At 40.1% G+C, this 24,491-nt stretch overlaps 1 protein-coding gene across 1 annotated transcript in view; it reads right to left on the bottom strand.

Annotated features, from left to right (window-relative positions):
• The window catches only part of SPAG16 (sperm associated antigen 16), a gene marked incomplete at both ends in the record, with an annotated part of 350,116 nt that extends 326,187 nt beyond the window's left edge, over nt 1-23,929 (bottom strand). Inside the window, 8 exons of the mRNA XM_079538894.1 lie at nt 2,730-2,799; nt 4,076-4,193; nt 5,290-5,397; nt 10,152-10,289; nt 15,319-15,446; nt 20,310-20,408; nt 20,923-20,969; nt 23,875-23,929. Coding sequence (XP_079395020.1) covers nt 2,730-2,799; nt 4,076-4,193; nt 5,290-5,397; nt 10,152-10,289; nt 15,319-15,446; nt 20,310-20,408; nt 20,923-20,969; nt 23,875-23,929 — 763 coding nt within the window. The remainder of the gene's footprint in view (nt 1-2,729; nt 2,800-4,075; nt 4,194-5,289; nt 5,398-10,151; nt 10,290-15,318; nt 15,447-20,309; nt 20,409-20,922; nt 20,970-23,874) is intronic.
• Between the last annotated feature and the right edge of the window lie 562 nt (nt 23,930-24,491).

The raw sequence follows: 24,491 nt of genomic DNA, 5'->3' as shown, positions 1-24,491 counted from the left end.
AAAACAAAGCCTTAAACTGGTAAGCATTTAAAAAACACTTGAAGATGACCAACTCTTGAAGATTTGGGTACAAGCACTGTTTGCAAAGCTAAATAGCAGTCTAACTGGCAGCAAGACAAAAAAAAACAAACGAAAGAACACCTAGTAAATAAATTAAATTACATGTTCTGTATCACAGATGCTAGCTCATTCCATTATTTGAAAAGCATCAGGCTAAAGGTAGCTACATCAAACACCTACGTAAAATACCCAGAATAGTTGTCCTAAACTTAACATTAAATTCTCTTACTTTCACTTCTACCTAGCTGCCAGATACATGTTTATAAGAAGAAGCTTCCCTTTGTCCTCAATTATACGTTGCACAGTTCACGCTGAAAGCAAACAACCCACAATGGATTGGTGGTGCTGAACCTCACTGCTGCTATTCAAAACTTCTAACTCTCCAGCAGCTCCCAACCTAGGTACTAGCCACCTTCAACGCCCTCCAGCCAAAATCATTGTTCCAGGTGTTACACTGCCAAGCTACTGTGTGGGAGAAAAGCAGCAGCAGTGATAGGCAACCTCCTGCTGCCAGGCAAACAGCCATCCTCACACCTCCAAGCTCCGTGCTGCAATGAAAGCAGACAGCTGGCCAGAAAAGGCACCTCACCTTGGCAAACTTGCCAATCTGAGTGCTCACTGACTTCTAACTGAAACGTACCGATGTACGAAGTACCCAAGTCCTGAAGAGATGGGAACTGGAAAAAATAATGCAGCCGTACGCCTCTTTATAGCAGAGACTTGCCAGCCCAACAGCACGGGTTCCTTCTGAATTAAGAACTTAAACTCAGAGAAAAACACAGCAAACATCTCCCCAGTATGCATGCACCGCTGCTGCTCAAGGTTTCAATTGCACCATCACATGAATAAGAATTCAAGAGGCTACAGAAAGTATCTGAACCAGAGAATATCACCCACTGAGACTTGAGTGTGACCTACAGAGCGCAGTAAGAATTACGTAATATTAGAGGGCAAAGTGTTGGCAAGAAACCAACTGAAATACTGCTTAATTTGCAATACACAGGGTATGAGGAAAATTAAAGCTTGTATAAGCATGTGGGTGGCTGATGAGCTTAATCATTTATGCTGGAGACCAAATGCTTTATTTTTTTTCTTACTTCTTCATTTATAAAGTGCTCCCCTGCTTGTCACTTTCTGGTATTATTAAGTGCTCTCAAGATTTCTGAAGAATAAACAAGAACTGTGAGCAGCCAGAGAGCAGTTTTTGGATTCACTCAGATAACAAATGAAAGCATGTGTAGTGGGGAAGGGACAGATAGAGCATCTATAATGCAAAACACTAGCATGGGGAAGAACCCACAATATATATTTGCAAACTGGAGTACAATGAAAAGCTGAATGCTATGTGCCCTCCTCCTAAACTAACAAAACAAAAAGCCCAGCCTCTACCTCTCTGTCTCAAGTGGAATGAAAATGAGTTCAGCTCACTCCAGCAGCACACAGGTTTGTATCTTCAGTTGTAACAAGATTTAAAGATGAGGGGAGAGCACATCCCACAGGCACAGGCACAGATAGAAATTCTGGGGGCCCAAAATGCACCTTGCTGAGAAATACAATATTAATTCATACAAAAAAGGCATTGGAATCCAAAAACCAGGAAGATGGCAGTATTCTACTGTTTTAACGGATAAAATAGGTAATTACAAAAGTTTTTTTTGGTTTTTGTTTGTTTGTTTTTTTCTTTTTTTTAATTTAGAAGCTATTTGCTTCTATATTATATAAAAATTATAGCTTAGTTTATACCAGTAAGTCTGCAGAATCCTTCCAGGTCCATACAGAAATAAAAACGGGTATGCTCTTTATCTAAACACAAGAGATATTTGGGTGTGCTTCAAGGGACTTCTTTAAGCCCTAATTGCAGGAAATGATTCACTGGAAAGCTGCACGGTACGTAATGCTGCCATGATTGAGAAGTTCTGAGTTCTCTAATGTCAAATCTGAAGTACTGCTCATAACAGAAGCTACATGCAAAACACCCTTCCCCTACGAATGCTCTGTTGTCAAAAAGAGTAGAGTTTACTGCTTCCCTTTATCATCTCATCTACTTTCATAAGTCTTCTTTAAACCTGTTTTCTTTCAGACTTCTCTCTCTCCATCCAATTCGACTGAAATTGGAAGCAGGTACAAAATCATTAGCGACAGAGGTGCTCACAAATATGTGGTAGCACAGACTTCACTTACCTAGCAAACCAGAGGACAAAAAAGTGCCAAAAATTTTTTTGTGATAAGAGTTAGGAAAAGTTAATAATGAAGCATTTATTCAAAGCAACAGGGAAGTTGTTTGAAGCCATATTATACAGCTAAAGCCATACACTAGATACACTAGTATTTTCAAAATGTTCCCAGAGCACCACATATACCTTCTTACAGGGAACTAAAACAAACAAACAAACCAACCCACTCATTAAAAGAAGAGTATTAATAGATAACAAAATCAGACCACGTAGATTCCTAATATTAAGGCCTTCCATAATCATATTCATGTTGTCATGAGCAGCCCCACTGTCCTCAGCCTGAAAAAATATTCACATTATAAAGTTGCTGCTCTGTCACCAAGACAGCTGATAAAACTGTTAGTACTTTAATGTACTGTTACACCAGATTTTGTAATGCACCATAACAAGAAAAAGCTCCTGATCAGTGTGAGTTTGTTGTTAGAAATACTCTACCTTTTTTTGCAGGAATCTGAATTGCACATCCGGACTCTAAATTATGTAATATAGCTTGTAAACCCGTAACCTAAAGTAGAGCAGAGGAGAGAACAAGAGGAGGTTATATGAACTCTGATTTTGCTGTGTTCACAACACACGTCACTGATATCTGCTTAAGCTCCATGCATTTGTTTTTATTTTCTCTAAGTTAAAAACATTAAATTTAATTCTAGATTTTGGAAACGCCCAACGCAACGGTGTGATACAAGAAAAGCCATCCACAATTTCTCAAAGTACTTCTATTATTTTCATAAAACAAAGCAGCCACGTGTAATTTTTGGGACCAAAACCTACTAGCAGCTTTTAACCACTGCTATCGCTGGTCTTAAATTCCAAGGTACAAGATGACAGGCAGCTTTACCATAAAAATATCACAAAATAAGGTGCTGTTACAAAAACACCATCGCTCCAAAATTCTTACAGTTCATACAGCTCTTTATATCCCTGAGATTCCATAGCACTGGAACTATGTTATGTTTTGTATTCCTGAGTCAGAATAACTACATTTGGACAGTAACCTTTCTTTTTCTTTAACACGTCGTCTTTTATTTATTGAACACTTTTAAAGTAAGCCCCCAGGTGACCTGAGCAAACCAGGAGGCAGAGGAAAGGAGGAAATGAGAAATGAGAACTATTAGAAGAGAGCGTCAGCATGCTGAATTCCTTTCATGTCACCCACGTACAGCCAATCCTACTGTTGAAATGCAGTGATTTTCAGAGTTTCTTTTTTCCTTCTAAGCAAACAACGTATTAGCTAAACATGGCAAAGATAATTTTCTGTTCTTTGCCCATCCTATCTGTGCTTATAGTATTCTGCTAATGGAATGGAATGTCACATATACCAACCTATACATCAATTAAGATCACAGAAGCAAAACAGTACTCCATTATTCCTGGCACAAAATCTCTGGTACCTACTAGTTAGGAAAAAATAGAACTAGGAGAAAAATAGATAAATAGCAGTAAAATTAAGAGATTTCTAAAAAGTATAGATGGAAATGTATGAATCTGTAGTAATAACACACCTTTCCTCAATCTGTTGACAAAGAATGAACGTGCAGCAGCTGCGCATCACTTAGCACTGCTCTTCAAGCATTGGCAACAAATGAGAACTACTACCTAGAGCACTATGATTCACATATTTTCAATATTAACATATTACCAAATAAAATGGAACTCACTAAAATATCCTGCTTCAAGCTATCACATAAAGCGAGTTGTTCTACCATAAATATTCCATTTATCAAATTATTTACCAAAAGCACTTCGTACAGCTTTGCAAGTAGTGGCTGCCATCATTTTACCTGCCCAACTGCTCTGTCCCTCTCCAAACCAGTTAACATCTTCTGCCTCAGTGCAGACTGGTATTTCTCAGTCAGCTGCTTCAGCACTGGTTCGTATGAAGCATAATGCGCCTTCAGCCTGTGAACAAGAAGAGACAAATGCTTCCTCAAAGGTGAGTTCAACAGGAGATTTCTGCCGACGTAACTTCCCCAGACTACTGAATAAGATCCTAATCCAGGCAGTATGGTGACGATTTGTTAACTGCAGTGAACGTTATGTTTAGAATGTTAACCACTTCAATTCCTCAGACCAAACTAAAGTCAGATATATAATCTCTCAAGACAAACTGATCAGCGCAAAGCTGACATACAGGGTCAGTGAACAGTGCTCTCCTGCATTAATACATATGGATTTGAAAGTTAAATGCATAGAACTCATAGCTTCTGTTGCACGTAATGATAACAATAGTGACAGGCCAGAATTCCAGGAAATATTTGGAGCTGTGGGTATAAAGCACCCCACGGTTTTGCTTTAAAACTAATAAATGGGCAGAAATGTGCAAAAAGATTCTAGACTCAGCTCCTCCAGCTGGCCCAATGATTTTCATATGGACAACATACAAGATGTACTTGTTGAGAGAAAGAGACACAAAAGTAAACTGAGTTCTACTATGCTTTCTGAATGTCAGAATTATGAAATTAAACTTCCTGAAACGAATTAGTTTAACTCAATACCAACAGCCTAGTTTGAGCTTTTTTTGCAATCAAAGCATCGTAGTAAGTTTCACATAACCAGCTTTACTTCAGCACTTTAAATGCCTCTATATTATCTTATTTCCAGGTGTATCAGGTGAAGAGAAATAGGAAATGTCCTAAAAACCTGGTGGGAGGCCAAGCTGGGAAAGGCATTAGTCATAAGCCAGGACTAAGAAAGGAATAGCTTACTTCATTCTAAAGGTGAGGGCTCCCTGGTAGTTTTTGGTGAGAAGTGATCTCCCAACAGAGATGTTCCCCTCTCAGCTACCAGCCCTTACATGAGGTTACAGAGGGGCAGCCTCTGGGTCCACACTTGCAGTCATGCAAGTGAATGCTCTCACTTGTGCTCCTGGCACAAGCCATGCCTCGTCACCAGATGCTCAATCACTGGTTCAGTCCATGACCTAACAGTTTCCACACACCAGGTAACAACTGAAGATGTTATTTTTACATAAAGCAAAATCCTTTTGTTTTTTTACCTTTTAATGTCACATATGAGTCTGTTTTTCTCCTGGACCACTCGCTTATGGTGCATCCTATGGAAGTCACGTTCTTTCTGCACTTTTAGGAAAGCCTCTTTTGCTTTGCTGCACGTAAACAGAAAATGCATGAGAAATGTATTAGCTTCCTCCTACTGTGTGCTGAATTCACACAGAATACATATTCAGATATGCACATATATACTGTATCCAAGTGTGAGACCTGCTAGTATGCCCTGTGGTAAAAAAGAAAAATACACTTCGAGGTTTTCTGTTGCTTAGTGGCATACAAAACCATGGAGACTCTTCACCTCATTACTTTTCCTCTGTTCCTTTAGGTGGAATCCATCGGGATTCTGGCATTATAAACCTCAGAGTTAGCAGGACGTATTGGACAGACACAGACAGATGGAGAAGTGCCCTGGTGCCCTATAAATGCATGTGTTTAGAGCGTTTCTGGAAGAAAACTACACTAGAAAAGTTCTAGGCTCTACCCAATAGCATGCAGCCTATTCCCAGGCACCATCCTCTGTACATCACAGCAGGCAGGAAAAGATCAATTTCAAAATTAACTGCAAACATACCAAAAACCTGTTTTTCTTTAAGCATATTCTACGTACAGGCAGGGGACAGACACTTTCCTCTGTAAACTTAAAATACCCCTCTGCATATTTACTATATAAGGATTCTCCTCGCTCTTACTTAAGTGTATTTGGTAGGAAAGATTAGTACATGCATTATTAAATTACAAAGGCAGCTTGAAATTACCTTGCACAGAAATCGGATATTTGCTCTTTGCAGAAATAAAGCTCATTTCATCCTCAACAGAGGAGTGGAATTGTTAGGAAAACCACTGTGACAAGAGTGCATGCAAAAATTACAGGTCCAGAAACAGGACCTGTAAGTATTGCATATAAAATGCCTTGTATTTAATAGTACAAATAATATATATTCACTATATGTGCACATTTTGCTTTATTTACTACTGATACAAACTATCATATTTATATGTGAATCACTGCTTGTAGCAGCAACAGTCAAAAAGACTTGAAGAAAAGCACAGTGTGAATTTAATGACAGTGTATAGCAGTCAAAGCTGACAGAGAAATGCAAACAGGCAGGAATTCCCCTGCAGAAACCACTAGAAAAAGACTCCATAAAGCTGCAGGCACATACATAGCTTTGTGTACACACACACTACAGTTGTGAAACAGAATAACTTGGAACACTGACACAGGGATATAAAGTACAGATTAATGATTCTGCTGAAACTCATGAGGATGGCAAACAAATTGAGAGGTAAATGAATCATCACTGATTTTAGTACAGTTCTGCAAAACGCCTCCATCGTAACACCATCACATAAAATCTGACTTGCCATAAGACCTGCAATACAAAACCCAGTCCTTCTAAGCTAAGCAGATGGCTTGGTTGAGATACACGTCAGAGACCGCACGCCTATCCGCTTAAACTCCTCTCAAGCAGTTTGTTATAAATGGCAGAAGAAGGCAGAGCTCAATAAAACCAAGTAGGGATTTTCGAAGGTAAGTCTCGTGCCTTGTTCCAACAAAATTCATGTGGAAGCCAGTTGTCCAAGATGCTGAAAGATGTAACCTTAGGAATATTCATCAACATAAAGAGAATGTTAGAAAGTGTATCTCCTCCTGCTTTTATTGAATCTATCTAGCATCAAGAATGTTAAAAGTACCACATAATTAAAGACGTAAGTTTAAGTATGGTGCACAACACGGAAGTGTGAACCTTCTGTATTTTTTCATGGTGTAAATGAATAAACAAGTGCAGCATTGTGAACATTTTGGCAGAGCGGTAGGAATCAACTGATTTTACTGCTGGTGATAGCAGGAATAGCAATAATCCATACGTTTTCCTAGACTGCTTTGTTTTTAACCATTGCACTGCCTGTAACTTGTGAGCATGTTTCCAAAACTCAAGGCACAAAGCTACCTGCAAATATTTTCACCTCCTAATTGGTATTTGTGTACTTATAAAATGCACTGACAGAGACCCTAAGCAATTTTCATTCAATCTACTAAATAAATTCCTAATAGTTTAAAGAATTTCTATCACAGCAGTCCATGTGACTAATGCAATCTTACAATTGATTTCTCATCACGTGGTCTACCTATACATTTAAACACAGAAGCAAGAAAAGGATCTGGTCACAGGAAAATATCAAGGCACTTAAAATTAGAGAGCCAGAGTTTAACGTAGTTATGAACTCATAATTCATTATTCACCTCACAACCAAAGAGTGTTACTGTAACATTAAATTCTTGAATGACAAGTCATCACTGAAGAAAACCAATTAAATTAGTTTACTTTGAGAGCCAACGATTTCTAGAGATAATGTTTTCAGGTGTTTCTTGTGTATTAAGAAGAATATCTATGCCACTATTAGAGAAATACAGCAGACAGCATCCCTTATCAAAGGATCAGAGAGCTGTGGCTTTCAAGATGAAACTAAATGGAGTACACTTCAGTATATCTTAACTATTGTTACACAACAAACCTATTCCTACCTGAGTATGCCTGTTTTTAGTAATTTATTTCAACGTTACTAGAATATCTAAGCTTTAAGGGAATGGCTGATTTATTTCTTTTAATATATACATCTGAGGGATTTTGTTATATTTCAAGATGACTTCAGATATTGGACAATCTGTTAGACACGTACGCTTGCTGCATACAGTCTGTGAGATCAGTTGTCATTTTCCCTATAAACAACGAAAAGTCACAGTGAAACACAACCGACAGACCGAAATCCACTCTATTTGCTCACTGCTTGTCATGCAATCATGTAAATGCTACATTAATACACCCAAAATTGCATTTCCCTTCTAAACACCCTTCCACCAGTTGTCGAACAACGTTATTGCAGAAGGGAACTGCTTAACAGCCATTTAACCTGGGCCCCCATACTGCTTTCAGTCCCAACACGGCCTCTTTTCAGCTGAAGGTTGTCAAGAGCAGCAAGCTCAGAAATACCGAATGTGATTAAAAGCTTCACAGCACTGCATTCTGACCATGAAAGCTTTCTGAGAGATCCACGTGGCAAAATACGAGTCTTTCTTTGAAATGACATCATCATTTTTTAACCAGTCAAATCAGCATTTCTTCAGAGCTCTTAGGCATCCTGATGCGAGTGCAAGTTGGTGAATTCTTTCTCACAATATTAGAAAACCCGAGTTGTCCTCTAGGTAATTTTGACTCCTGACAAATACTAGCTTTATCAAAGGTACTGACTGACTCTGGTTATTGAATGGACGAACAAGAAAAATCTCATGAAACACCTCAACAGAAGCAGATAGAGCCAGGTGTCACAGCCAAGGCTTAGCCTAAAGACAAGGAAACGCTAACTCACTACCAGCACAGCAAAACCTCTCTGTTTCCCTCTCTATTCCACAAACAGTGCTGTTTCAATTCATAGAATACTCAAAACAAATAAGTGAAACGAACTGTACTAATGAAAACAAAGAAGAACATTTTATATTAAAAATGTTGACAAGTGAAATAAGTACCACTGTTACAAACTGTTCCACAATTACGGACATTCAACCGTGATACCAGCAGAAAGACTGCGAAAGTTCTCCCTACCACTGCAGAAAGGAGGAGAAACTGTACCACTGTTTTCATATGATACAGATGGAGCAAGTGCAGTATTTAACAGTAAATGCCAAACTATGGAATTTGCCCACTGCTGGTTTAAGTCCTATCAAAAAAAGAACTACTGACAATAATGCATTTCAGAAGGGCCAGGCTCTATACTGCTGTCTTCTACTGTGCATGTGAGAGCTCCTTGCCCTCCAATGTACACAGGAGACACTCAGCACTCAAAACCAATGTCCAAAGAAACTGCAGATAAAAATAAAGGAGCGTTTTATACATGGCCCATCTTCCAGTCTAATTGATGGTGCACTGTTTGACTTTATTAAAGCTGTTTACAATAGACTATTAGCCAACAGTCAACTACTTTTTCCAATTAAAACGTAATAAAACATTATCTCTGGAAAATAATTTGATTATAATCACTGCTGGTGATAATGACTACTTAAGATCTAAGTAGCTGTTGCCCATATAGATGTTAACGAAAACAGATATCTTGACCAATCTAGACAAAAACCAGAAAGATGGAGAGTTACTTAGTTTGGCTGGTTGTCTTACTCATTGCTTCCGTGGTTTCTACAGGCCCATGTTTTGAAACGAAGCAGTAGGAAAAAATCAAAGCAAAGTGTGATGTTATCTCTGAAGGTTAATTCCTACAGAACACGGGCAGATCGACCTTCCTTCAGAAAAGACTGCATCTCCACTACACAGGCTAAATATTTTAACTCTCATATCTTTAGTACAACTGACTTGGAACATCACCAACTGCAATTTACACATAAATGCAATCAATGAAGGTTATTTATACTGACATACTGCTAAGACCAAAGTGATTGATTTCTTGCCTCCTTTTTAAGAAGAAAGTAAATAGTTTTTTTTTCTATGCTGACATTTTGCAGTAGTTCTAATTTATAGTATGATATGTTACTACATAATACGAATGATAATTTAGGTCCTTCTTCTACAACATAACCTCTTGATTCTTTGCATTAATTTATTCTGATCATTGCATCTTGAAAATTCTGTTATATAGCCCAGTAAAGACAAAAACCAAGATTTTTGTTTCCAAAAGAACACAGAAAATAAGTTAAGCTTTAATTGCAATTGTCACCTAAAAGTATAAACACATGCAGGCAGCATAATGAACACGAATTTATTCTTTCCATTAAGCACTTGGGTTTACTTTATCTGGTCACTGACTGCTGCGTATCAACGTTTCCTTACACCACATGACATACTTAGCAGCACGTTTATAGTTGTCCAGATCTTCTTTCAAACGCATATTCTCAGCCTTCAGTTGCTGGTTGCAGGTATACACAGCTGGCACAAACCCAACGTCTTTGGCTGTGAACACACCTCTCTCTACGAGTTCATACCTAGGAGAAGACGGAAGGAGATTTTATTCCACGTTTCCTATTTCTCAGATCACTGGTGTTTGCCCTCTCATGTCAGCATTTATAGAAATTACAAAGGCAGGTATTTGCTAACTGAAGGCATTTAACTCTTTCATAATCATCAGCAATTAGCACAGTGCTTCCCACAGCTGTGGGACTTGAGCCATTCAGTCACAGATCGGTACCTTCCAGTAATGTTCACCTTCTGAAAGGACATCAACAGAACAAGCTAAGACGAACCTAAGAGGCAATAAAAAGACAAGCTTTGACACTATTATTTTTAGTCTTGGTTTAAAGACATTTAAATGAGGAGCAGCTGAAAGTATCTAAGTACCTTCTATAACAAAAAAAAACAACAAACAGAAATGTTCAAAAGGATTCAGCAAAAAGGTGAACGTCATCACAGAAAACGTTCTGCAGACGCCACGCTTGTTCAAGGAATGACTGGAAGCTATGAGGATCTGCCCAAGCATTCCAAAGCATAGCAAGGTTCAAGCACATATGTACAATCATAGGATATTTCCCTGCATGTCCACGCTACAGAGATTATTCTGGAACCCAGTTCATCTAAGTACAAAACTTTTATTTCTTTCTTTGTTTCTATCCTGAAAGAAGGAAGGGGAGGGCCTTCAGCTGGTACAACCTTCTAGAGACACACTGAAGATAAAGACATTGTGCAGCCATGATATCAGCTCCACGTAAGTTCAGCAAGAACTGTAAGTAGTTCTTATCAGATGAAAACCAAGCATAGGAGCTTTATCCCTGCTCATCTTGACTGCAGCTGGAAGAAACTCACAAAAAGAAATGACAGGAACATAATTTCACAGGAAACTCAACAGTCAGTAAGCGCAGCATTCCTAGATCAAGAAACCAGGCTGCAGAAACGAGAAGTTCTACAGAACAGGGGACTCTCACTTAATAAGCAACTGTTACCTGAGATCTTTCAAAAAAAAATGCAGGGGAATGTTAGAAACCCCTGTATCCAAATGACTTCCCAGAGTCAGCTGCTTATCTGAATTCTATGGGCAGCTGTAGAAACGCTCATTCCTACAGATTAAGCTGTCATTCACATTTGACACCAAAAGACATTAGGATTTTGAAAGATTAAGCTGAATGTGTCCAAAGCAGAACTCATTGCTTCTTCACTTTGTTTTCTTAAGCAAATTACAGCAGCAACAGTCTTCTAATGTCAAGAAGGAAGCTCATTTATTTTATGATTACTGACTGATGTGCAGATACAATTCCTACCAAAAATACTGAAGGGCACTTCTCAATGCCCATGACCATAAATCTATCAATCTATTTGCCAGGAAAATTTCTTCACTGAATGCCCCAACTGCACTTCGCAAAAAATACCAACTTTCTACACGAGGACGTGTCAGACACGGATAATGGGTGAAGTCAGCCTCCAGAAGAGCTGAAATCTCTGAAAGATAATTTTAACGGAATACAATTAATGCTGACAAACTCGCTGTCATCTAAGAGCTCTCCCAGAAACGAAGGTTTTTGGGCACACAGTAGAAGTGGAATAGAAAAACACAGAGCATTGCGAGACTTCATTTCATCAAGCCAGTCCTGTAAAACTCAGACAGCTCCTGCATGCCTAGCTGACGGCCAATTAGTTCTTGCTCTCATTTCATTCCATTACAGAAAGGAACTGTGATGCAAAATGAAATTAGTTCTGTGCACACATGAGCTTTTTTTCTTTTTTTAAGGTTTTCAGAACAAATGAGTTTTAATTCTTGAATCACCACTTACAATTAACTAAGAATTTGGAACCTGCAGGAACAGATGGCCAACTATGATCTTATGATCAAAGCCCAGGGCAGGCTGACTTATAATAATACATTACTACTTCATCAATTACACTGAATTCAAGCTTCTAAGAGCTCTAAAGCAATCAGGTTGCAGACAGGCCACGCAATTAAACTAACTGATAGACAGCTGAGGATAATCTTTTATCAAAGGGTAACTCACCTAGAGATTCATTCAGGAACTATAATTTCAAGTTTCAGCTTTTACAAGAATTTCTTACAGGAAATTATCATTTTAATTGATAAACCCTTCAACAGTTTCAACAGAAGGCTAACAAAGAAATGAGCAAAAAAACAAAGCCCTGGTGTATTCTTCCAATCTATTATCGTGGCATATAAGTAGAAAATTCATATTATCATGTTATGCTTGCTCTGTGGGCAAGTGACTTGTGCCAAACTAGATTAAGACAAAGAAGATCTAAGCTTCCATCTCCTGCAGCAAGAGACCAATTAAATAAATATGAATTTATGCTTCTGTGATTAAGTGAGAAGTTACACACTGAATGTGTAACTAGTGTACACGAACAGTATCAGGAAATACTTTTATTTGCTCCTGATCCAAAACATGCAAAGTGTATTCACTTAGTGCATTGCAAGTGCCCTATACATCCAAGCTGACATTCCTACACAGACATGTTTCAATCATAACAAGCTCAAGCTGAGAACCACAACTGATTCCTCTGCATGACCTCAAGAATGGGAATAAAGGAAAAGCTGGGAACAACTGATTTTTATTCTCGTCTTCGTAGACAGACACTCGGCATGACGCCTGGCATCAAGAGCAAGACAATATGCATAACCCCCACTTGGGGTTTGCAAGCAAACTTGAAGCTACTTGACTATTCCTTGCCAGCTCTAATTGAAAAAAACTGAATCTGTTTCAGTGTGATGGTGTTCTGGAACTAATAAGCCCCATTTCTCTCAGGATTTATGAGCCTGGGGCACAATACGACTTCGAGGCAAAGGAGAACCCACAACAGAAGAAACTTTGGTCTGTCTGAAACAAGCAGATTGCTTCCACTGTCTTCAGGGAGTTATGACGTGGAGGATCACAATCTATATCCATTTTCCTCTACCAGAAAAGGTTTTAAATGAATCTGCCCTTATACTCAGGGAAGACATGGCAGCTTTGCTTCAAATGCTCTGTTATGCATGACCCAGACCAACTTTTCAAGGCATACTAGAGAATCAGACAGCTTTTCACCTGGTACGATCACATAAGTTTATTCACAACTTTAACCACGTTAAAAAGAAAAGAATTTTCAAATCATATTTCTGTAATTTGCCCGCAGGGCTCATTTTGTTCCCAAGTGAAGCATCTCTAGGTCTCTAAAACACTCGGAGATAAGCCACCAATTGAGTTTACTAACTAAAGGCAGCAATAGCTCCATGCTGTGTGTGAGCAGCAAATGCCTCATCTGCTCATCAGACTGGTTCCAGGCAGCCAGCAGCAGTGAGCTCTCTGGGATTAGGAGCTGCAGACTGTCAGATATATCAATTCACAGCTGATCAGCTCATGCACTTCATACTGCAAGAGCTGTCAATCCAGTGTATTTCACGAGCAACAAAAGCACTGTAAATTCTCGTATATCAAAGGAACAGAAAGTTTAAATTACTTTTAGAATATGCAATTTAATGTTAACCCTAATTTTAATTTCTTTAAAGTACAGTTGGAAGGAAAAAAAATGTGCAAAAAATACTTAAGTGAAGAAAATGACTGAGAATGCAATGAATTTTTTTAAGGCATCAAAAAAATAATGAGTTTGCCTTAAAATAAAATGATCATGACCTCTCATATGATCATGATTATTTTACTTATATACCTATGTGCTGGACAGCATACCAAAATGTTTTTTTCAAGCTCTGAAATAAACAGATCATTTGCTTCAATTTAAGTGACCTTTAGATCTCAGACAGACAATTATTTCAAAGCAGCCCTTTTGATAAATTTTCTCTACGTTAATTAATTTCTCATTTGAAATTCCATTAGTACTTGATCACCACAGCGTGAGACCAAGAGAGCCGTCCCAATACATAATGAGGAACCCGAGTACACTAATCTGCCCTCACTTTCATTAACACTGTCAATTATCTATCTCAAACCAACAGGAAGTAAGGTTTTGAAATCAGGTATTAACGCAGCTAGTTGCTATACAGTAGGACTATATCCTGACACACTGAGCTTATTGGTAATGCTACTGAAATTAAACATACTACTCACAGAGGAACAAAAATTGCATGGACACCTCAGGAGTTACAAGACAGAGCCCGCTAAAACCTGCTCTTGCTCTGTTAAAAAGCAATTTGAATTTTGCCACCGAGACAAATTCAGACAGTAAACGCTTCAAAGGAAGCTGTAGTTTCACAAAAAGGTCACTATTTATATCCATCCAGTATTAATTATCTTTGCCCATAAAAATTGCTAAACATTTTCCCATTACACTGCTCATATCAGTCCTACTGCTGTAACAAGTACAGAACCACAGTGCTCCTTCCTAACCATCATTTAAGTCACACTGAAATGAATAAACGAAAGCAAGCCAGCTACCATACTGTTTTGACTGACTTACTAAGTCATACAAAGTGTCAAAGACTTTGCTTATTCAACACAGCAGGTCTACAAAAAACGCCCAAATTCATGCAAAGCAAGTAAAACAGACTCAGTACTATGATACACTACAAAGCATTCGGTGTTTAAGTGAGCGCCCAGGTTTTGGAAAGCAAGAAAATAGCAGACACACGGTATTTCTCAGCACCACTGAAATGAAATGCTGGTCATTTTGCACTGGACTTACTTCATCAATCACCAATTTCTGGATTGCAGCTGGTTTCTAGTCTTCTGTGGTAGTCAGTGAAGATAAGAGTATATTTAAACAACACTCATAAACGAGGCATTTCTCTTCACTGGTCACAAAAGAGGCCCTAGGCCGTGATCACCACAGGCTTACAAACACCTGGAGATAGGTGAGCACCTTCAAAGGTACCTGTTCAACAGCTCCCTGGATTCAGGTTTTGGGAAAATCTGTCCTAAAAACAACAGTTCTCATCTAACACATTTATTTGTCCAGTAGAACGCTGCATATTTGGGACTCATTCTGGAAGTTTTCTGGAAACACAGCCTGAAATACCTGAATCCTGAGCTTCCCTTCCTATTATTCCTATCATATCCTATTACCCCGTTATTTAAAATGTCTCACCATTCAGTTTGGAAGCAGTTAAGGGTTCTGGACATACCCAGACCAGCCAGAAAATTGCAGAAGAAGTCATCCATCGCTTCAGGTATTTCAGACACCGATTTCTCTGAAGTCAGAGCTGCTTTGGAAGCCTGAAATTAGAACATGGTATTTTTTATTAAACCTACAAAAGAAATGTAGTTATCACTATTTCTGAAGTCATCTGAAGTCACAGATCTATTGGAGTACAGTTGAATGCCTCACTTCTCTTTGCTTATCACATCTGCAATCACTGATCTAATACCTTCTAGTATCTACGGAAGGTTACAGGGACTAAGTAAAAAATTACCTGATTTAAGCAACTACTCTGAACCTGGCATAAACTGATAAGGGTCTGAAACTAGTTGAACTAATGGATGTGTCTCTGTCACTGAGCAGAGAGGAAATATTAGTTCTCACGTCCCTTTGACAACCTTCAAAGCTACCCGTGAGGAAATCAGTGCTCCACCTTGGGCATCTGTATTCTTTGGTAGATGACAGTAAAGTGACTTACTCGTCTGTTATATAATGGAAAAAATCAAAGAGCTGCATCTCCATAATGAGACATCTTGGGAAGCCCCACAAAAACCAGTGTTTCCTTTTCCTCTTAACATCCATACGCAGACAGTGAAGTGTCAGACAGCACCCCTACAAGCGTTAGCAGAAAGCAGATGGTACACCGAGGCTTCATGTCCAGCCTCCAGTGCCACCATCAGTATAAACAGCTGCTAAATAAGGTCAACTCATGGGTTAAGGACAGTTGCCAAAAGCTGAATCAAAACAAGACCGAGATTTTACGAGAGGAAAAACGCCTTTCAGACCTTATTGTTGTAATAACAATTTCTTTACTTCACCTAACTGCATTCAGCTAACTCAGTGCATAGCTCTTCCTTCACCTTGGGCAAAACGTTATAATGGACTTGGTCAATAACACAAGCTACTAAGACTGAGTGCAGCCCTGAGAGCAGGACCCAGTGGTGCCCCACGTCATGTCAGACCCAGCTCCAGTTGCTCCCAAAGGAGCTGGGCGACACTGGGTGCATCTATGGGAGAGCAGACATCAGGAAGGGAGAAACGGCTGCACAACAGCAGCTGGAGAGAGGAGCGAGAGATGGGAGAGACACAGCCCTGCAGCCAGCAAGGTCAGAGAAGGAGGAGGAGAGGAGGTGCTCCATCAACATGACTGCATAAATGACCTGGAGATAAAGGCATTTCTCCCAATGAAATAAAAATGTGAGGCATTCTCTACACTGGATGATCTCATGGCCATTTTGTATGAAACAAAGCGTTCGATTCAAGCAACCTGCCTAACAGACAGAGAAAGTGAATGGGCAAGATCAAGGCATTGTAGGGATACTACAACGTGCCAAGTACAGCACAATATTTAGCATATATTCATTATTGGAAATACAGTATATCATCAGATAGGTCTACTTTCTAACTGTGGCAATATGTGAAACGAAGAGCACATCTGCAGACATGGCAGTTGCACTCTCACTCTTGCTTTTCTTCCTTTATTCTAAGTCTGATGTCTACGTTTGGTATCATCCCTTGCAGTTTCCCAAGCACATCTGTAAAGCCAGTCTTGGGAAGAAATAACACAGCTTGATTCCTTTAATAAATGGAAATAAGAGAGGAATCCATTTCATCCGTGCAGAGGAGAATTTATTAGCTAGCTACTAGCACTGAGAATCATTTCAGGACCTGAGCAGAGAACAACATAGGGAAAAATGAGTGCAGCCATTTGTACACTATTGGAAGAGAGCTTCCGGAAAACTAGGGAAAGTCCTAGTTCTATTGCAGCCCTCAGGAGCAATATTAGGCTAACCACTTACTTTACATCCCCAGAACAGCAAGCAGTGATTTTTTGTCTATATTTACCTCTTTAGAAATGAGGAAGAAGCAATTAATATCTTGGGAGTGAACAGACCCCCAACAGCAGCCACATAGACAAAAACATTCTTTTGACTCAACAGTCAGAAACCTTGAAATTATTTGTTCTCAACTAAATACTTCTCTTTGAATTAAAATCCTCAAAAGACTCTGAGCATAAGGATTGCACACATGACCAAGAAATCAGTCACCAAGCACTTAACCCTATAGATTTCCACAATACTTGGAGGATTTTTTGCTCAGTGAAGAAAAATTAACATTAGGTAAATCATTTCTCTTGAAGACAAGCTGGAACGTTTCTGTAAAACTCAGATTGGAAAAGCAGGAACAACAACAACAAAAAAAAAAAGATTCAAAGATTTTGTAACGAGATCAAACGAAATAATCAAACCTACACAGCAAAACGGAAGGTTAATGATGGCAATGTGGCTCCAGGTTACCATCTGGGATACTAAAAAATAAAGGTCTCGGAACACAAGTGCAAAAGCTCTATCTACTAAAGAAAGCAACTCACTCTGCTTTCTTTCATCTGCGTGATTTTCCAGAAGTTCTGTAACCTTTTCTTAGTGTCTCTACCAGCTGAAAACATCCTTTAATATGCAAAACATTCTGATACTCATTTTTCAAAACACTTGATATAACTTTATAATGTCTTAAAGCAAGGAGAACAGAAAAAAAAAAAAAAGAATCATGAGTTATGACAGAAAAGGACAAATGGAACGGAAACAGTAAGTACAATCACTACTATGCAAATCATGCCTTGGCCTGCACGACTCTGTTTTATATCAGCTGCCTCCGACTGGGGGGGAAAACAGCATTTAGAGATGAGGGCTCCATCTGTCTCATTTTTCTCTGAGGATCCAAACATGAAGAAGTGCACTTCAAACGGCAATTTCCAGGCAAGGGAGCCCCAGACTCCTGCAAAGACCAACAGCTCCACTGCACCCAGGCACAAACCCAGGAGAGGGGGAAAAAAAAGCCAACAAAAAAAAAAAAAAATAAAAACCTCAATATCCCCTGCAGAGACATAGCTTTAATACATACACACCGGTATTTTAAAGTTGTGAAAAAATGCTGACATGCATCACCTCGTCTGCTTATGTTTGTTCTCCTTCATTTAGCAATTAGTGCTAATGACTTCCGAAGGAAGTCTGAAAATAAGAATTAGGTTTTCCTGGTTACACTTGACCTTTCTCTTATGGAGTGTCAAAGAAAATGCAGTAGCTACAAATACCCACAGTTACTGAGTTGAGTGCCTGCATTTGGCAAACTGCTAAAATATTTCTGGATGCTCACTTGATCCATGATTTCTCTGTAAAATTTCTCTTTGAAATAAACATTTGCACGAAGCACTGAAAGGCAATCTTCAATAAGGAATTAGGCATACAGGTTACTATAAACAGCAACTAGACACAAGAATCACTTGGCACTATTGCAGTGAAGCTCTCCGAGGATGCGGTTATTACCTGATGTAACTTATTGCAGCCAAGCTGATTATTTACTGTGTGCAGACAGCCTTCCAGCGTGCCTCTTAGCTCACAGCTGGAGCATTGATTCAGTATTACTTCATGGCCATGGTGCTTCTACTTGGGTCAGTGCAAGCACGTGTGCAGCGCTTGGTTCTCAGCACCACCGAAGTCTTTGAGCCTCACAAAACACACTGCACATCCTTATGAAAACCATTCAGGAACTAACAAGTATATTCATTCTTGCTTCTTGCTTCCATGGCTGTCTGTCTAGAGGTGGAAATAATGATTTGAATTCCAAAATAATGGAAGCCAATTCCAAAAATTGAAGCCTTCAAAAAATGATGCAAGGCAGACACCTGCTAGCATGAGTATGAAATCAAGATCTTGAATTAAACTACATTTTCTTTTGATTCAAGTAAAGCTCACAGTATCTTCAGTTGGAATAAATGGGACAGATACCTTTTCATTCCCTTAAAACTCAATCAAGAGCAGTAAAATATTAGTTCCTTATTTCACAGTCAAATAACAGAAGATATTGCTCCTGGTTTCAATTTGCATTTGAACACCAGTTCTCACATTGAAATAGGTACAACTGCAGTTATCCCTGAAGAGCATTATCCAATGTTTGGTTAACTATCAGTTTTAAAAGCTTCTGAAGACCTTCCCTTGCTTCAAAACACATCAAGACTTGGCTATTGCTAGGTTTTACTCAAAGTGTCATCTCAAAGGCAGAACTGATTGGAGCAAAAGAAAATACAGATTTTTCCTCCATTCTGACAGTAAGAATCATTCAGAACCTGAACTCAGTCTGTTCTGCAAAGGCAAAATATTAGTGAGATAATAGCTTCCCGATGAGGCTGTAAGACAGGGAAAAGCACTTCTCCATTAGATTGCAACAACTCAATAAATTCAAGCAGACTGTATTTAGGAAAATGCAATATAATGATCCCAGTGTGCAACTCCAAACTATCACATGATGTTCTGAAATCCAACTGTAAACATAATAGGCACTCAAAACTAATGCTGTATGTGAAAGGCATTCAGGGCCAGGCTGGATGTGGCTCTGGGCAGCCTGCTCTGCTGGCTGGTGACCCTGCACACAGCAGGGGGCTGGAACTGGATGAGCATTGTGGTCCTTTTCCACCCAGGCCACTCTATGATTCTGTGATCATTTTCTAATTTAGCACAATGTAGCAGTGTCTTCTTTATTTTTAATATAGAAACAACCTCCTTCAGCAAAGTATTCAGGTACACATTTCTGTGGGTGTTCAGTACAAGCAGTTGCTCTCTTGCGTGGGGGATCACATTCTCATTCATTCTACCCACAAAATAAAACAGAACCTCATTGATTTTACTCATGTTTTAAAACAAATTGTGTATCTGAAGTATGACTTGATTTACAGCTATAAAATGAATGAAAGTTAAAGGGAGATGGCACGTAGGTAACTCAAGTTATCTTTTTCCATCGTGACATGTTTAGTCCTAAGTAAACTTCTAAAAAGTTTAATCTTCTCCACAAAATATCTCATAATTCAGTTAAGTGATGATGTGTACTTTTTGACCCAGTAAAACCAGCTAAAGCACAGTCTTATTGATTTGTCATAAAGTTCTTACTAAAATGTGAGCATCTTCAGCCTGCTGTCGAACAGCCTGCAGAGCCTCAGCCAGATCCTCGTCACCTTCCTGAAGACTGAATTCATCATCTGCTGACACCTAAATGAAAGGATTTAGAGCACCAGTATCAATGTTTTATGAATCTTCCCAAGCCCAACTGTTTCTACCTCCATCACCACTACTGAAAACAATCTCATTCCCATTAAAAATGTTTTGCCTGTTTACATTTTGTTTCCAATCCTTGGAGACATGGAAGGTCAGGCTGAAATGGGCTCTGAGCATCCCGATCTGGCTGGACGTTTCCCTGTTCATTGCAGGGCAGTTGGACTAGATGGCCTTTAAGGGTCCCCTCCAACTCAAACAATTACATGAGTCTATGATTCTGTTCATTAACAATAAGCTGAAATGGATACACGCGTTTCTTTTTAATACTTAATTTTGAAATAAAAGGTGTAACAAAAGCTCATACCAAATCTTCTCCTGACCACTCATCATCACACTTGAGAAAAGGGTTTCACTGCTCCTCCTAAGCTACTTTTATGTTGAAGCGAAGCAACAAAATCCAATATGAATACTACAGATATCGCGTAAGATAATCAATTGAGCAAATTACCTCTTCGTACTGATAATCATCCTTAGAGTAGTCTGTGATAGTAATTTCTGCAGGTTTTGTTAAGGCTGAAACGTCTGATGCATGCACACCCAAAGGACAACCAGCTGTGATGAGCACCCTCAGCCCTGCTCTTAACCACACCAAATGGAGGCGAGTGCAAAACTGAACATCAGAGATCAAACACTGAATACTTCACCAAAGCCGAAGCAAGAGCCTTAAATAATAACCTCAGCACATCCACAGTACAAAGAGAAGTGAATCCTGAAACGGTAAAAATCCACTGCAAATTATTTACAGTTCCCCCAAATGCTTCAGAGCCAGACTTTTCATTAAAATAACAAATGGTGTGAAACAGAACTAAAATAAACATCTCATCCACCAGCCTGGCAGCTCTGGGAAGTCCAACCAAAATGTTTTCTGTAAGATGCACGGCTGTTTCCCTAGGAAATCAGTTAGCCTACAAATGACCCACGTAAATAAACTAGAATTAACTTCTAAAGAACGGTTGGCAATTCACTGCTTCACACACAGCCACTTTGAGTGGTAACTTCTTTTTACAAAAGAAAATGAAAATGGGGAAAAAAGCCATGATTTTCTAGCTTAATATCACTTCCCTAATCTGAAGTCTTCAACTAAAACAAGGCAAAAAATACACAACAATACAGCTTTTTGCTACAGTTTGTGCAGTGCAATACATACAAAAGTTCAACCTGGATTCAAGATCCCAGCACTGCAGCATGCAAACTATCAGCTGAACTGCAACCATCCAGAAGGCTCACGTGCCTTACCCCTAAAGAAATAACCACCTTTCGTTTGTAAAGACCTGAGTCTTAAGGTGACAGTTAGAAAGGCATCATTTTCCTTTCTAAACAAACAAACAAACAAGAGTGAAATCTCTGCATGAATAAAGGTCTAACCTTCAGTAATCAAGTCAAAGCACATCTGCGTATCTAGAACTGCACAATTACACCACATGCTTTCTACAAAAACCATATACATAAATAGGAAGCTGGCACAAATGCTTCTTGTAAGCTTCCCAACTAGGCTTAGGTATGTAAAGGCAAACACCTGTTTGACATGCCCTCATATTTTCTTCCCTAATTACTGCAGATGTGGAACAGAGGACTCAAATGCAAGTCACAGCCTCTCTGCACCTCAGGTTTCTTCCTCTGTAACAACTTCATTCTCTAACTGGAATGATTCTTAAATTTAAATTCTAATATCTGAACTGTGCAGGAAGTCATAAAATAAAAAGGTTATCGTGTTTTCTTTCAGAGGGAAAAGCAAATAAAAACAACAGGAGCCCCACCCTCCAGTGATGAGCTTCAGCAGGTCTACATCTGTTCTCCATTACACAAGTAATCTGGATCGTGAATTTCAACTTCAGTGGCAGATGAAATAAAGCGTACAGTTCAATTAATGCACTTTTTCTCAGCACAGTATTCCAGGATACGAGGATGATGTAAGAGAACTGAGGTGGTAATAGTTTATGTTATGGCAAGACTTTCAGGAGCTGCGTCCCAACCAAGGTGGGCTAACAGCCAGGGACTGGGGCATAAGGGTGGACTGCAGCTGTCTGCCAGATCCCCCAAACAACAGGAACACTGAGAAGCAGGGTCTGACCACATGGCAGCGAAACAAATCCCAATCCCTGCACTTTGTACATTCAACACAGAGAGAAATACCCATCTGAACTGCTAATTACATAAGAAAATGAGAATGACAGCAAGGCACAAATGCACAGCGAAAGCAAGGAACAGCTTTCCATTACTGTTCTAAAACCAGGGACAGCAACAGATGGGAATCTGGGACAAAGACACATCAATACTGTCAAGTTAGGGTAATATCCTAAGACTTCCTTTTTTCTTAAGATATTCCACCACTAACCAGACACACTCCCTTTACAGAATGGTCACATCACACAGCGTGACCACCTGGGTACATTCCTGAATGAACTCCGTGATTATTTCCATATACATGAATATGCAGATATGTATGTTGAAAACTAAACATCTGAACACTTCTCTGGGATTCCTAAGCCCCTTCCTCACTTCATAGTGCAGTATTTATCAACATTAGTTTAAATAAAAGACATTTAAACCACATTTTCGACATCCCAACTTATCCACACCGTGTTTGCTAGTCTTTTCAGGCTATTTTCTCTAAAGCTATCTTTTGCATGGCCTGCAGGCGGTTCTTCAGCTCAGACTCCCCCCTTTGACTGCTTCTTTCCACAATTATCAGATCTTTCAGTGCAGCTCTATCCGCAGTATGCCTTCACAAGTAAAACACTTTCAGAAGAAAACAAGGAAAAGCTGTTTCCTTGCACCAATGCAAACAACAGCGCACAGACTAAACCTTTACGTGAAAAATACTGATAGCCAGGCATACAATTACACCACAGAACACCGTTTTAACAGCTTTAAAATCACGACATTCCCCCGACAAACGCTGTGTTGCTGTTGGATTGGTTTAAACACGTAATGACAGAGCACTTTGTTCAGCTCACCACGCAGCTTTTTTCCTTTTTTAATGGGCTTACGTCCTAACCCTAGCAAGAGAGCTACACTATTGGCAGTGCCTGACGAAATAAGGATGATCTGACCCAAAGCGCCGCGTGGAACCGGCCGCTCTGTGGTGTTTCACCACCAACACTAACACACAAGAGGCAACGAGAGGCTTCCAGTAAAGAATTTTCACTTTTCAGCCCCACAGGGGATAACGTTACCCCGAGGCTCAGTCGGGGTGCCTCAACGCGGCAACAACCGCACGTTCACCCTTCCCAGCGCTACCCCGTAACATTTTCCTTCGTCCCTTCCTCACAGCTCCACGAGGTCAGCTCCCGCCCCGGGCCGTCAGCTGAGGGCACAGAGGGGCACCGAGGGGGCGGCAAAGCCCGAAGCCCGCCCGCCTCAGGCGAGGGGAGCACGCTGCGGCGGGGCAGAAGGATACTCTGCAGGTAGACCGACGCCTCAGAGCCCGCCGCCTCCTCCTCCTCCGCCTCCATCGCTGCAGCGTCCCACCGTTGCCTGGGCGCCGCTGCTCTCGCGAGAGGAGGCGGCGTGATTCGAGATGGCGCTCGCCGCCCCTCCGGTTTCCCGCCTTAGTCCCGCGGCGGGGCGCGCGGGCTGAGCGCGAGGCGGAGCTGTTCGCGCCGTGCTTCTTTGGGCAGCTCAGGAGCGGCGCTGCGGGGCGGGAGACGCCTCGGTTTCTCTGGAGCCTCCTACCGGCTTTTTGCTGGGAACTTTCTGACTGGGAATCACTTGGGAAGGAGGCATCCCGTAACGAAGTGCTGAGCAGTTCCCTCCTCTGCTTCAGTCTCATCTCCCTCTGCAGTCCCTATAAATTTTTCCCTAGTCTTGACCACCCCCCTAAAACGTGTCAGCGCATGGTATCCCCAGTTGAACACAACTGGTGCAAGCTTTAGAAGGGCTTGGAGAACTACTTCCAGAGGGATCAAAAGGAACAACAATTAATGGGAAGGACAAAAGGATCTCAGTCCTCTTGTTTATTACAGGAATGGTTAAGTGCGATCAAAGCACACGGGGAACAGACTTGATAAGAAAGAA

The sequence above is a fragment of the Tetrao urogallus genome (assembly GCF_951394365.1).
Source record: "Tetrao urogallus genome assembly, chromosome: 8".
In the NCBI taxonomy this organism is placed as follows: Eukaryota; Metazoa; Chordata; class Aves; order Galliformes; family Phasianidae; genus Tetrao; species Tetrao urogallus.
This window is presented reverse-complemented; position numbering and strand designations above follow the sequence as displayed.